Here is a 16339-nt window from a genome sequence, read left to right on the forward strand (position 1 = left end):
CAGAGCTAGTGCACATAATGTATGTTTTGATAAACAGACTTTCCAAGCCACTTGGACAGGTGTCCAAGACACTTTTTCCTGAAACTTAGCTGCATTTCAAGGTCATGCAATCCCAGCTTTCATTTTCATGTACTTTTTTTATATAATGAACCTGGGCCATACATTTAAATGCACTATAGCAACTATTAATTCACTTAGAATTAAGTGTTATTAAAGATTTCTAATAATCTTGGCATGCCTTGATCAAGCAGTCATTTGCTGTCTGTGGATGGCACAGGATTGTGGCTAAAGAGGCCCCTCTGATAAAAGACATCATAAAGCTGTATTAAACTGAACAATGTAATGACATATAGAACAGACGGACTCCAGCCAGTCTCCAGGCTGGTTTCTTCTTGAAATCACAGGTCAAAGGTTGCTATTCATCACCTTAAGGAAGATGCACCAATAAGTGATCAACAGGGTGGATATCAGAACCAAACCAGATGGCATTTCAGCCAGTCACCAACTTGTGATGTCATCCATAAACTAGAACCCAAATCATTCTGGCAAGAGCTTCGGTGGAGAGCAATCTTTGCAGACGATAGTACTCAATGGTCAGTCTGTAAAGGTTGTGAAGAGTTTAAAATATCTGGGAACACATATTAATCAGAGGCTGAGTTACACTGATAATACAGAAAACATTTTTAAGAAAGCAAATCGGAGGCTGTTTTTAATTCAAAGACAAAGAACTTTAATGTTAGTCAAAATGTCCTATAGAAGGCATATAAAAGCCTTGCTGAGAGCATCCTGGCATTTAACATGACAGTTTGGTATGGAAACATGGGGTTGAAAAACAAAACCAAACGGTCCAGCATTGTGACAGAAAAAATTATTGGGAAATAGCAGCCCCAGCTCTATGATTTATATCAAAATATAGTTCAAGTCAATATAAGTCGTTTGTCCCCTCTGTAATAAAACTACTCAATGAATGTATGAACTGTACATGTAGTCCCACCACTACCTATTTATTTATCTATTTATTTAGATAAACAACATAATGTTGTTGTGATTTTATGTGACACTTACGTTTTGCTTGTGTGTTTTGTATTTCTATGGGAGAAGCCAAAGACAAATTTCCACAGCAGTGGACAATAATCTCCAAATCTAACTCAATCTAACTGGCAATCTGACTTTTCCAACTGCAAGCTGTCGGACTTAAACTTTTCTTCAAGAAGCCATGCCAGGAGAGTGAGTCAGTAAAGTGCAGAATTCTGTCCAAGATATTCTTCTTGAAACAGATGAATCTTGTGCTTATGAACCCACTGTTATTTGTGCCTGATCACCGAAATTAGACAGTTGGACTCCTTTTTGTCGACATCCAGAATATCCTAGAATATTCTGAACAAAGCTATATCCAAGGTGAGCCGAGTTCCCATTTTGACTAACTTGTATCTCAAGAAGACAAACTGCAAGATGCTACTTTGGCAGAGGTAGCAGCCTAACCAACGCAAGCTGCTAGGCAATGCCAGGCAAAACGTTCTCTCTCTTCTCTGTCTGTATCAGGACCCTCCCAGCACAGAGAACCTGATACAGAAACCCAGCTAGCTTTATTTACCAGATCAAAGTTTAAACTCATCAAGGAAGTTTGGCCAACAGATTGTTGAGTATTACTTCATTATTTACATCCTAATTCTCAAGATCTGAACTGATATCCCAAACGCATTCGATGTTTAGTTCACAATAGTAAATGCATATTTACTAGTGACTAAGAATATAAAAGTGATTTAACTATATGAGACTGATAGAACATAGAATGTGACACAATATAGTCAAAGCGGTTTTTAACTTTTAAGTTATTAACTCTGATCTTTGTAATCCCTGAGTGAATGATCAGCATTTGTATTCACAGCAGATCATTTCAGATATATTCTATTACATTGTTGCTGTTTATGTATTGATTATTGATTTAAAATACACGTTTTGAATAGAAAGAAATCCTCTTCCTGGTACAGTATGTATAGCAAACCAGCACGTCTTTTTTTTCCAATCAGAGGGGTGTCAGATGGTGTCAGCCAATCACCATTCTGAAGCCCCACCATAATCTCTGGTATGGGGAGACCCCAGAATTCTGTCCCATAGTTTAGACAGATGATAGATACTTTTATTGATCCCGTGAGGGAAATAAAGTAAATCATTTTCGTTTTAGGAAATTATTAAACGCTCGGTTAAAAGCAAAGGAGATTGTCTGTTATAGTGGACATAAAAACAAGAGTTCGCTGGCATTATATCCTGGAAGACACAGACCGGTGTCAGACCGGTAAAATGCCTGATGAACTAGGGATTGGACAGTTTCCAAGTGCTTGTACAATCGATGGAAATGTTCAAATAAATGTGCAAAAGAAATAAACAAAATAATCATTTATTTCTTTATCATATTGGGTAGCTAATGTCCTCTCTTTGATAGTTAGTGGCTGTGTTTCTGCGTTGGGTAGCAACCGGTGACTGTTCTCAGGCGGAAGATGTAAACAGCTTAATGTTCGTGTTAAATAATTTTTTTTAATTCAATTAAACGGGCACAGTTAAGACATTAAATATACATATACATACTATATACAGTACAGTTTGCATACGGTAATATGTTTATGTTACGCGATTAAAAAATAAATAAATAAAAATGAAAAGTCCAGCACCAGCTGGATTCGAACACACAACCTGTCAGTTGGTAATCACACACCTAGACCAGTAGGCTACAAGACAGCTCGCATGAACAGGCAGGCGAAACAGCCCTACACAGCCCTGTCGCAGCACACGGATGTAATCATACTGTTATTAAATTCTTGAGATACGCGATTCCATATTATATTCCCTTTTAATCAAATTCTAAAAGTATGCTTGTTGACTCCGGTATCACGTTAAAGACTTCGAAGCTTACAATGTTTAGGGAGAAATGGAATACTGGTGTGTATTTTTTTCTTTAAAGTACCAAGACCAGCTATATACTGTATGTTTATGTTCCAAAATTAATATCGTTTATGGCCTTCACACGCGTTACAGTATGCTCCTATTCTTTTTATGCTCAGCTACTAAGATTTCCCTTCAGTGGTAAAATTCAATCTACAACGGGCACAGTAAAGATGTTAACAGTAAGCCTTTCTACGACAGACCAATGGACCACGAGTGCCCCTGTCGGTCAACCAATCACGCACTGCGGTATTTTGCGTCATCGCGCGTCACGATGCACGATGCCGTAGCCAATTACCTCCGGTACGTGTCTGTACCGCGCACTTTGAATGGCTGCATCTGTATATTTAGAATCCATGCATGAGACTGTAAATTATGATGTTAGCTTGGTTGTTAAAAGTCAAGTACTCTCACAATTTACTTACTAACAATTTCTGATTGTAATTCCTGATATATGATCTGTTACAGCAAATTAAAACCCCCCAGTCTCCTGCAGTACTGTACATGTTTCTCTTACCAATAACTGTGCTTTCTGTGTGAGTGCACTGGTCAAAAAACTGTACTAACCCTTGTTCATATCAATGTCTTCAGAACAAATCTGAATCTGTTTTCTTAAGAAAGTACTTTTTGCAACAGAGTGTAGACAGTTTGACCGTGCCCCAGCATGTGAATGTAATGTAACATATTAAGGTACCAAGAATTTGTTTCTTGCAGTAGCTCTTAAAACATCTGTTTAATTCCTTGGCTCTTATACAGTCCACAATTTTTATCACAAGATTGATCACCTTTTCATTTGATGCCCCGTCACCAACGCATAAAAGGATATCCCAAACTAAATGAAACATTCACAAATTCATTGTGTACACCAGAAATTGTGGGTACTCCTTCTGTAGTGGATTTCATTATACACATCTTCTTATTCTATCAAGGTATTACTGCGCATAGCTCCACCAAATAGCATGGTAAAATATTGGCATGATAACCCACTCTGATCAAGTATAGCAATCATCCTTTCACATGACCACAGTACCTTTGATTAACAATTACTCAACACTGGCACAGGTGGGAAACATTTGCCTTCCTACAAAAAGACAAACACACCTGGGAATTGTCAAAGAACCTTCAAATTAAGGTAAATTCAGTTTTAAATTTTCATGCAAAACGTTTTGAGCTAATACTATAGGTGATGAAACATTAGCATTTGAACACCAGCTTCTTTGTCCTTTTTAACTTTTAAGTTATTAACTCTGATCTTTGTAATCCCTGAGTGAATGATCAGCATTCAAATACACAACAGATCATTTCAGATATATTATATTACATTGTTGCTGTTTATCAATGTATTGATTAAATCAATAAACTGCATAATGTATATTTAGAATCCATGCATGAGACTGTAAATTATGATGTTAGATTGGCTGTTAAAAGTCAAGTACTCTCACAATTTACTGAAACAATTTCTGATTGTAATTCCTGATTTATGATCTGTTACAGCCAATTAAAACCCCCAATCTCCTGCAGTACTGTACATGTTTCTCTTGCCAATAACTGTGCTTTCTGTGTGAGTGCACTAGTAAAAAAACTGTACTACCCCTTGTTCATGTCAATGTCTTCAGAAAAAATCTGAATCTGTTTTCTTAAGAAAGTACTTTTTGCCACAGAGTGTAGACAGTTTGACCGTGCCCCAGCATGTGAATGTAATGTAACATATTAAGGTACCAAGAATTTGTTTCTTGAAGTAGCTCTTAAAAATGTGGTTTAATGCCGTGGCTCTTATACAGTCCACAATTTTTATCACAAGATCGATCACCTTTTCATTTGATGCCCCACCACCCACGCGTAAAAGGATATCCCAAACTAAATGAAACATTCACAAATTCATTGTGTACACCAGAAATTGTGGGTACTCCTTCTGTAGTGGATTTCATTATACACATCTTCTTATTCTATCGAGGTATTACTGCGCATACTGTAGCTCCACCAAATAGCATGGCAAAATATTGGCATGATAACCACTCTAATCAAGTATAGCAATCATTCTTTCACATGACCACAGTACCTTTGATTAGCAATTACTCAACACTGGCACAGGTGGGAAACATTTGCCTTCCTAGAAAAAGGCAAAAACACCTGGGGATTGTCGAAGAACCTTCAAATTAAGGCAAATTCAGTTTTAAATTTTCATGCAAAACGTTTTGAGCTAATACTGTATGTGATGAAACATTAGCATTTGAATACCAGCTTCTTTGTCCTTTCCAGGGTTTTACTGTATATAAGTAAGCCCCTGCTGTTAGCAGGTGTTCAGCATGCGCATGAGAACAGAACAGAACTTTAGGTTAGGTTAAGTACTCTCACCATTGTTACCTTAGAGATGTGCACCATGAATATCACTGGGTTAAGTGTACTGGAAATGTCAGTATCCTGTCTTCTTTCAAGAAATGGCTGGATGAGATCCTAAGATTAATTAGGTATTAAAATTAGCTATTAAATTAACTATTATCTACTAAACAGGCTAGATGTGCCACTTTCCATTTGTAACATTTCTTATATTCTTAATATATACACAAGCACCAATAAAGAAGTTGCAGTTAGGTCAAACAAGATTTTGAATTACTGAATGTTGACGAATGCTCATACTGTAACTGATTTATTGTAGTGGATTAAAATACGATGCCTTACAAACTCAGATAAGTTATCTTTTAAGAAGATATTTTAACATCAGTAAAATACTTGAAATGTATGTATATATTTTTCAAGAGTTGATAATCTGTACATTTAAAACAATATTTTGGTGTAGTCATCATTCTACTTTCAAAGGCCCTGTCTTTATTCGAATTTAATAATCTAGTTACAACCACAGCCATTAAAAACAATTCTCAGCATACTGAATCACCAGCCTTAAATATACTGTCTAGCTCTCTGGTTCAATTGATTGAAATAACAATGATTTAGCACTCTCCTCAGTGACAAAGAGTTCATTACAAAACTAAAATAAAATATAAATTTTGGACAATTTTAAATTTACTGTTGGTTGCATTTCTAAAAGCAGAAATTCTAATTGAATAAAACAAATTTTACTCATATAGTATATACTGTGCTGTATACAGTATACATTCTAAATTTGCTATTATTCATGTTATTAACTTCTATTATTAATGCATTATATATTCAAAATATTTAATACATTAAACCAATTATTTGCTTACTGCAAACTATTTTTAAAAATCCTTTTCAAATATGGATGAAATAATTTTACTATATGCAAGATATATGAAGTTATAACATTATATACTGTATAATAACATTATAAAAATAACTCAAAAATAATGCATACATTTAGTGTTCCTTAATGGGAGATATTTCAGACAAGCTCCTGGAAGTCATTTTGATCAAAAATGTGGATCTCGCATGTGGAAAGGGTACAATTTTGCAACACCTACATCCATGGGCCAGTTAAAGTAGGCAATGGTGTTTCACACACAACTTTTATCTTCAGATATGGATTAATTTAGCACTGTAACTAGTTGACAAAATAAGACCGATTTAATAACACACCTTCAGGCTTGTTGGCTGCTGGATATGAGAAAATTTTATTTCTTAAGCAGGAAAGCTTTATCATACAAATTGATGCAAACGTGCAAATTTATAAACAGAAGGCCACACACATTGAACTGGCAAGTCTGAAAGCACCACACCCTTTTATTATTAAAAACAACCACAGATTGTCTGTTGATCAGCAGATCTGCAGAGGCTCTCCGAGTTATCAGCAAATACAGAAAATATTCAGGCTTTTACCATTCATGTGACAATAGCATAATAGGTGTATACCAACTCAAAGACCGAACTGCCCTCATACCTTGTCATAGCTTTTACTTGTTACAACTCTTAAAAGACACGTCAAGTTCATTTTAAGTAGGAAATATGACTAATGAATGCTCCTTTAGGTTGACTTCAGAAGATGGGAAGTCTTAATCTGCCAGTTTTAGGAATTATGTTATAATTTTGAATTATTATTATGACAAAGACATATTTAATATTCTGAAGCTGGGGCACTTTCATAAGTGGTATAATATTAAAGGAGGCCTGATAAAAAGGTAAAAGATGATTATTGCTCAGCCAACAAATTTAGTGCAGCTAGAAAACAGTGAAAAGAGGCTGCCAAACAGAAGAAACACAGACCGTTAAAATATCTGTATTTCTAAAACATCATTTGTCAAATTCAAATTTTGTTGTACAGTATATGAAACATTTTAAAGTTTTTTTCAACAGTAAGGGAGAAATGTCTGCTTGAAAGTCACAATAATTTCCTATTGAGTATGAAGAAGGCACCGTGGCATGATGACTGAGAGACATCTGTAATTTGACAACTACTTATGCTGAATGAACATCACTGGTTTCTTCAGAGCACAATTCACAGATTCTAAAACCAAAATCACCCAATTTAAACCCAAGAAGGCACGTGGCAAGAATTAAATGCAAAGCTTAAAGCACACAAACTAGGAAGGACCAAAGATAAATTGACTACAGGAACAAAACTAATTACATTGTCGACTCGGCAAAAATTGTGACTGAGCACAGAAGAGGCTTTAGTGGAGTCGTGCTTTCCTTAAATATCAAATGCAACACACAAATGATTGCCAAGTCAACAATCTAAGGTAATGCACTGGTAGTTCCATTTCCAATACTGTCCTATTAATCTTTTCATACATGCAACAATTCTGGAGTCACTATGTACCAAATGATATAGACTTAACCGTTAAATAGGGCATAATGTTTTCACTCCCATACAGAGATGACAACAATAAGAAGTGGTCAAGAATACACACAGATTGGAAGAACATTAGAGGGTCAAGCTATAAACCGTAATATTTGACTGCACAGAGCCAGTGTGCCTTCCCTGCTGCAAACAACTGCAGTAAAGAAGGAAGTCTCGCATTTTGATCTGGCCAAAAAAACCTGTCAGTTCGGTATTTGTTTGGCAGAGCATGTCTATGTATGTACGTTAATGACGCATTCCTTTTTTCACGCTAATCACTTATTTTAATCCTGAACATCGAAGTAGTCAATCACGGGCTTCTCCTGCATGGGCTTGTGCCAACTGCTGCCGTTGCCAGTCCTGAAACAAAGCAAGTCAGAGAACATACCTCATTAAACTAGAAATGTTTCTTTTCCCAATAAAAGGAATTAAATAATTTTCTGTGAAAAGAACATGATGGAAAAAAAGAACATAGCTACAGCAGTATGAAAAAGTAAATACACCCCATGAAAAGGTTTATCTTTTTTTACAGTTTGGGACAAAAAGATACTTGATCGTCATTTCAACAATATTGATAGATAAAGGTTATTTTTTAAAATTAGGTCACACTGAAAAATCACTCATTTGCACTATTTAAATCAACAGAAATTTCCTTGTGTGGAAAAAGTTAGTACACCCCTACCTTTAGCATTGCATCAAATGCCTAAAATTAGAATCAGGTGCACCAAAACAGGTGCAAATGATTACAACATTGTTAGAGAGTAACTTGGAGGGCACTGTCTTAAATAAACATCAGAAATCTGTGGTTTGGTTGGTCTTAGCATTTGAGGTGTGTGGCTACATCTTGCCAAGATCAAGAGCTCTCTAAGGCCCTCAGAGGAAAGATTGTTGATGCCTTTGAGTCTGGGAAGGGTTTTAAAGCCATTTCCAAGCAATTTGTAGTCAATCACTCCACTGTCCAAAAGATCAACTACAAATGGAGAAAATTTCAAATCACTGGCAATCTATCCAGGCCAGGTCGTCTTACCAAATTCAGCCCAAGAGCTGACGAAAAGATGCTGCAGGAAGTCTAGCCCCAGAATAATATCAAGGGATTTACAGGCAAACAATTCCACAAACAATGGCTCAAAAAGAAAAATTGGAGCGTTATGGAATGGCCAAGTCAAAGCCCAGATCTTAACCTCATAGAAATGCTGTGGGGGGACTTGAAGCGGGCAGTACATGCAAGAAAGCCCTTGGGCAGCACAGTGGCACTTTGGTTGGCATTGCTGCCTCTCTGAGCTGGGGCCTTGCGTGTTTGTGTTTATGTGTGCCCTCGCATCCTGTCCAGGCTGTACCCCTTTCCAAGACAGACTCTGGCTCCCCTCGAACCTGAATTCGATGAGGCGGTTAGAAAGTGGATAAATGGATGGTAAATATTCTAGATTCAGCTTAAGGTCTACATAAGTAAGATAAGTAAGATGACGCCGACAGGGAAGGCTGCCGTCCTGCAAGCTCCCATTCGTCTTTGTCTATTTCTTTATATTTTGTTGTTTTTCGTACTGCTAACTGCACATACTGCTTGCTCGGTGATTAGATATGACTGACAAACACTTATAGACATAAGATCGAATATTGGCACAGTTAAATCTACACCAATAATTACTGCCGACTACATGGACTGTGGTGTCTCACCTGTACCTGTACTGGGAAGAAGACGGCGCCGTAGGAAGAGGAGTAAATGGGCAGGCGTTCCGGTAAAATTGAGGCAGGGCAGCAATCGTGTCCCGCTCCTGAGTATACTTCTTGCTAATGTTCAGTCACTGGACAATAAACTGGATGATCTGAGAGCAAAGCTTGCTTTCCAACAGGACAATAAGAACTGCAAAGTGCTGGCGTTCACTGAAACCTGGGTTGACCCATCTGTTCCGGACTCTGCTATCCTCCCGGGAGGATTTTCTATTCACCGTCAGGACAGAACAACGGATTTGGGTAAGAGCAAAGGCGGCTGGGTATGCTTCATGGTAAACAATTCCTGGTGCACACACGTGGAGATTATTTCAACATCATGCTTTACACATCTTGAACATTTGACAATAAAATGTCGCCCTTTCTATCTCCCGAGGGAGTTCACATCGGTAGTTCTCACAGTGGTGTATATTCCGCCGCAGGCAAATTTTACAAAGGCACTGGATGAACTACACTCTCAACTTAACAGACACGAGAATACACATCCTGAGGGGGCATTCATCATAGCGGGTGATTTCAGCGGTGCCAACTTGAAGAAAACAATGCCTAATCTACATCAACACATCGACTGCCCGATGCGCGGAACAAACACGTTGGACAATGTTTACACTACCTTCCGGGATGGTTACAAAGCCCTCCCCCGACCTCCTTTCGGCAAATCCGATCATGCCTCCATTCTGCTACTTCCCGTTTACAAGCAGAAGCTTAAACAGGAGAGGCCAGCGTTAAGAACCATTCAATGTTGATTGGATGAATCGGATTTTATACTAAATCACTGTTTTGCTACCAGTGACTGGCAGATCTTCCACGAAGCTGCCGAAAATAATATCAATCTGTATACGGACTATGTTACTGAATACATCAGTAAATACATTGAAGATGTGGTTCCCAGAATTACTGTTCGCACATATCCAAATCAGAAACCATGAGTAAATTGCGAGATACACGCAAACCTGAAAGCTAGGACAGCTGCTTTCAATTCTGGCGATATGGATAAATACAAAAAATCCAGATATGACCTCAGGAAAGCAATCAAAATAGCTAAATACAACTACAGAGTAAAATTAGAGTCACATTATCATGTCTGCAACACACGGACCATGTGGAGTGGTATACGCACCATTACAAACTACAAAACGCAACCCAGCTATATCGCACAATAGTCTTCCTCTCTTCCTGATGAGCTAAATTCATTCTATGCTCGGTTTGAGGTCAGTAACGCAGATCCATTCAGGAAGATTCCAGAAATCCAAAACGGGAACCCACTGATCATATCCAGAGCGGATGTGTGTAAAGTTTTTAAAAAGAACAATCCACGCAAGGCTCCTGTCCCTGATGCTATCCCTGGCCGTGTTCTGAAGGCATGTGCAGACCAGCTGGCAGATATATTAAATATCGGACATATTAAATCTCTCTCTAGCTCAGTCTATAGTTCCTTCCTGCTTTAAGAAAACCACAATTGTTCCTGTTCCTAAGAAACCCAGAGTCAGTTGCCTAAATGACTACCGCCCTGTTGCACTCATATCAGTTATCATGAAGTGCTTCGAGCGGTTGGTCAAAGCATACATCACCTCCTCACTGCCCGACACCCTAGAACCACTGCAATTTGCGTATCGCCAGAACAGGTCAACAGAAGATTCTATTGCCACTGCCCTCTCACACCTGGATAAGAAAGGAACATATGTGAGAATGCTGTTTGTTGATTACAGCTCAGCATTCAATACCATAGTGCCCTCAAAGCTTGTCATCAAGCTCCCGGACCTGGAACTGAACACCTCCCTCTGTGATTGGATCCTGGACTTCTTGACGGAACGTCCGCAGGTGGTGAGGGTGGGCACCAACATATCCTCTACCCTGACTCTAAACACTGGAGCCCCCCATGGCTGTGTGCGTAGTTCTGTCCTCTAATCCTTATTTACCCATGATTGTGTCGCCAGGCATAACTCAAACTCCATCATTAAGTTTACGGACGATACAACAGTCATCGGCCTGATCACAGATGGTGAGGAGTCTGCATACAGGGAGGAGGTTGAAACCCTGGCAGCATGGTGCCAGGAGAACAACCTCTCTCTGAACATCAGTAAGACTAAGGAGATGATTGTGGACTATAGGAAACACCAGGGAGGAGATCACACACCTATCCACATCAATGGGACTGCAGTGGAGAGGGTCAGCAGTTTTAAGTTCCTGGGAGTTAACATCTCAGAGGACTTAACCTGGACCCACCACACCAGCATCGTGGTCAAAACAGCATGGCAGCGTCTATTCTTTCTCTGCAGGCTAAAGAAGTTCGGCATGCCGTCACATATCCAGGCCAACTTCTATTGAGAGCATCCTGACTGGTTGCATCACTGCCTGGTATGGGAACTGCTCCGCCTGGGATTGCAAAGTGCTGCAGAGGGTGGTGAAGTCAGCGCAGCTCATTACCGGCTGTGAGCTACCAAACATCCAGGATATCTACTCAGCTAGATGTCTGAAGAAGGCCACGTCCATTCTCAAGGACCCCAGTCATCCCAGTCACAAACTGTTTTCCCTCCTACCGTCCGGTAAACGGTACCGAAGCATTCGGTCCAAGTCCAACAGACTACAGAACAGCTTCTACCTCCAGGCAATAAGACTGCTAAAAAGCCAACCTGCAGCTCCTTTAGCAAACCACCTGTAATGGCTACAATTATTTTTTGTTAAAAAAATGTCCCAAATAATATGTCAAGTTTAGTTTTAGTTCTTAATGTATGTTAGCATGAATTTATAGGATTAGAAATCCAATTGGAACACCGTTCCACACAACCCCTTTTTCCCGCAGGTTTAAGGTACTGCTTTAAGCAATTTCTTTTTTTGCGAGGTTACCCTCGTATAGAACGAGTGATGCCTGATATGGGATTTTGATCATGCAAAATAATCCATTCACTCATCTTCTAACCACTTGTTCCAATTCAGGGTGGTGGGGAGCTGGAGTCTATCCTGGCAAGCAATGGGTGCAAGGAAGAGTACTTCCTGGATGGGATGCCAATCCATTGCAAATGCAAAATGTTAATTCTCAAAATTCACAGCAACTGCTTGCTCTTAAAAAGACACCTTTAGCCTTAAAGATGTTCCTTATCAGATTAACAGAGAGATCAATGAGTCTTTCAGAACATATTTTACACACTTTGCTTGAAGATCAAAGGTACAGCATATTGGAATTTCAAAAAAAGACCAAAGGTGCCTGAATACAAACTGACAGTTACTGTATAAGGATGTCTGTGCTCATGAGATTTAATGAGCTGATATCAAGGTTTATGTGCCCTAAGGGTTAACAGATCACAGCTAAATGGAAATTAAATGTTCCAGTCAAACTTCTTAGGTAGCAGACCTGAATATTACATTTAAAAGCCAAAAAGCTGTATAAAGACTAAAGAATGCAGGACCTATTGACTTTTCACAGTGTTGTATTTACATTAAAATATATATTAGGCCAACACAGAAAAGATCAATAAAATGAACTAGGCCAGAGTGCATTGTATATTCGTTTTCTTTTTATCTTTTAAGAGCTGTAGGTTACCAAATGGTGTAGATAACCAGAGACAAATATTACAATTCTATGAGGAGGATTAACTCTAAAACTAAAAACATCCCGATCTGTTAAGATGTACACTATCATTGTACATCACTATCAGAAAACATGACCAGATTATCCAAAACACTTTGTTTTAATATGATCCTATTTAAGCTTTTCCAGTATTACTAGGGATGAACAAAATAATGAAAATTGCCGTGTCTTGCAAAGGTATACAGATCCTTATACAGTTTTTACATTTTGCCTAAAAACTTGTCATGACATTTTGATGGATAACACTGGCATTTACAGATATTATTTCTACCTCAAAGAAAAATGGAAAAGTCAACGAATAGGTGCACAGAATTACCTTAACAAGTTACAGAATTATCTGTGTGTCTGTGTGCATTATTTCAAAATAACACCTATCTCGGTCAGGTTCCTTGGTCAGGTAGAGCATGTCAAGCCACAGATTCAATCATGAAGACAAAAAGGAGCTTTCAAAGCAAGTTTGGGATAAAGTCATTGAAAAGCAAAGATCAATAGAAGGAAACAAAAATATCACCAGTCTCTGAGTATACCCATGAGCACAGTCTACTCAATCTTCAATAGACTGGAAAGTTTGTTAGAACCGAAGAAAAAACTGGTGAAGCAAAGTCCAGGCAAACACTCAGGGAAAAACAGTTTCAGTCTGCTACAGTTAAAAATGGAATGAAAATTCAACATTCAGCAAGACAACAACCCAAAGCACAAGGCCAAATCTAAATGAGACTTTTAATAGAAAATAACAAAAATTGTCCTTGAATGGCCCGGTCACTATCTTGACTTGAATATTACTAAGAATCTGCAGAGACTTAAAAACTTTATACTAATACAACAGACATATTTCAGTATTAGTCTTTATAGACATTTAGTAACTGATCCTACCCATAAAAATCCACAGCTTGAACATTCAGGGTTTTAGTAAAATATTATGTTTAAAACAATTGGAATGGACTATTTTGAAATTTCACAAAATAAAGGGATTCATAGGTATGGTCCAAAAAGCACTGCACACTTAGTGAGCACGACTCAACACAGCACTTGCCAAACTCATTTACGTCTCCAATATCAATAGTCACTATAAATTAGAACGTTATCCATATAACTTTTGGGTGCAAATATGTTTCCATTGTACGACTAAAATGAAATGTATTTCTTCCACCAAAGATTTTGTAAAAAACAAAACTAAAATAGCAATAACTGGTCATTTCTGTTATTTTAGATACAGATGAATACAATGACTTACTTATTACTCTGCTGTTTAATGTGAGGGATTGGGGGTGGAGGTCTCACTGCAGCTTCTCGCTCTATCAGTGCCGTTAGTGTAATGTTAGGACAGGCAGACTTTCCCCTGGAAAGACAATCGCATCAGATGGTTAAAAGTCACGTCTAGCTTGAAGAACGACACCTTCAGATAGGAGGTTTTCCGGTACTGAAAAGGAAATGTTTGAAGAAAACTCTCCTACAACTGGCATTTTACAGCTACAAATCAAGCTGAATTATTTGAGAACAAAAAATCTAGATTAAATGATATCATTGCAATACAACAGAGATCAAAACGGGGAAAAGAGGGAACTCGCAACAGAACTAAAATGAAGCCTACTGAAGGGGTGTATTTAAATAAAGCTTGCAAATTAATAACCGTCTATACAAGATTACAGTTTGTGGAGCTGAACCATGTAATTTAGCTGTAGCTCTCTGTATAAATCCTACAAATTAATCCAACCATGCGAGTCCTTCCAGATATACTGTATGTTTTGATTGTAATGAGGCACACAACTGCAAGACATGGTCTGTATGAGGAAACAAAGGACTGTCACGAGCACCACAATGTTTCAATACCTGTATATCACTGGGAACAAAGCTGCTATGCTCTCTAATAGACAGCCAGGTGAAAGTGGACATCCCTGTTGAGTGCCCAATCAGATACAAACTGAAGGGATATTACTCTACGTTCCTAGTCTGAACACATGTTACAGAGGTAAAGTCTAGATTATGGACGAAATTACTAAATGAGTCACCAAACCCAGATTGTTCAAGGACAAGTGAAACAGCTTCATTCTAAATGATCAAATGCCACTTCTGAATCTAAGCAAAGCCACATAAAAAACTGACTGGTGAGAGGTTTGCTCTTCAATATAGAAAAGTAGCATTATGTTATCAGAAGTCAATGCGCCCTTTCATAAATCCTGTCTAATCGTAATATACTGTATTAGATGCCTTATGCAAGCTTTTAGTTTATTCAAATTATGATAAAAGCAATACAACAGCACCCAATTAAGCATTTGTTGACCTTCCAAAAGGAATCAGTGTTTGCTTTTTGCCTGTGAAATGTTTTCAAAACCACAGTGGTCTACACAGAGCATTTAAAAAGTCTTATTGCCATGTCATGTTATTTGCCAAACCGCTTTACCATATGGTGTTGAGGGAAGCCGGAGCCTACCTGGCAAGCAACGAGCGTAAGGCAGGGTACACCCTGGACAGGGTGCCAGTCCATCGCAGGGCAAGTGCAAGCCAATCATACATGGGGACAATTTGGAGGCCATGGTAAAGGCCAAGGGGGGAAATTTGGCACTGACACTGGGATAGATCCCTACTCTTATTGGGAAATGCACGGGGATCTTTAATGACTCCTGAGAGTCAGGACCTCGGTTTAATGTCTCATCCAAAAGACGGCGCCCACTACAGTATGGTGTCCCCGCTACTATACCGGGGCATTAGGACCCACACAGACTGCAGGGTGGGTGCCCCCCGCTGGTCCACTAACACCACTTCCAGCAGCAACCATAGCTTCCCAGCAGGTACTGGTACGGAGCAGGCTCAACCCTGCTTAGCTTCAGTGGGTAGCCAGTTGAGAGCTGCAGGGTGACATGGCTGCTGGCAGTCTGACTTATTATTGCAACACATTCATGTCACAAAAATGACAATCTATTTTCTAGCAGGTACACTACAATTGAATAGATTCGATTATGCCAATTAACATTTGTCCTCAAAAGCGTCTCCTCTGAAAGTCACAGGCTAGCAGTAAATGTGGCCACTGCTGGAAGCCATACAAGCTGTACATCTGCGACACGTTTGCAACAGATTGCTGATGCTTGTCTTCTGGGATTCTGCCCTATTGCTCATAAGACTGGACAAATATATGCTTTTTCACTGGTCTCTGAGCCCTAGAGGATGTATATGGTCACAACAATTCCCATAGACATTCAGCGGGACTCCTTATCTGGTGATAAGGGCATCCATGGCATAACTCTCTCTTCCCATTATGCAATTAATCAACTGTTAAGCAAGCAGCATGAAGACTCAACATGAGAATTATTGTGCTTGAAGGCTGTCAT

At 38.8% G+C, this 16339-nt stretch overlaps 1 protein-coding gene and 1 long non-coding RNA gene across 3 annotated transcripts in view; both read right to left on the reverse strand.

Moving 5' to 3' along the window:
- Positions 1 to 6511: 6511 nt before the first annotated feature.
- nfx1 (nuclear transcription factor, X-box binding 1) overlaps positions 6512 to 16339 on the reverse strand; it is a 32509-nt gene continuing 22681 nt past the window's right edge. The window contains exons 23-24 of one of the 2 annotated variants that reach the window (XM_088643472.1): positions 14248 to 14352; positions 6512 to 8056 (exon numbers count right to left, since the gene is read on the reverse strand). In XM_088643472.1, coding sequence (XP_088499598.1) covers positions 7981 to 8056; positions 14248 to 14352 — 181 coding nt within the window. In that variant the 3' untranslated portion in view covers positions 6512 to 7980. The other variant, XM_088643473.1, reaches the window with a different exon arrangement.
- Positions 12251 to 14241, reverse strand: LOC148657354 (uncharacterized). Its single transcript, XR_015940940.1, has 2 exons — positions 14081 to 14241; positions 12251 to 14015 (listed from the first exon to the last, which is right to left on the reverse strand). It is a non-coding gene; the product is annotated as an uncharacterized LOC148657354 (long non-coding RNA).

The sequence above is a fragment of the Lepisosteus platostomus genome, chromosome 8, assembly GCF_059453375.1.
Source record: "Lepisosteus platostomus isolate fLepPlt1 chromosome 8, fLepPlt1.hap1, whole genome shotgun sequence".
In the NCBI taxonomy this organism is placed as follows: Eukaryota; Metazoa; Chordata; class Actinopteri; order Semionotiformes; family Lepisosteidae; genus Lepisosteus; species Lepisosteus platostomus.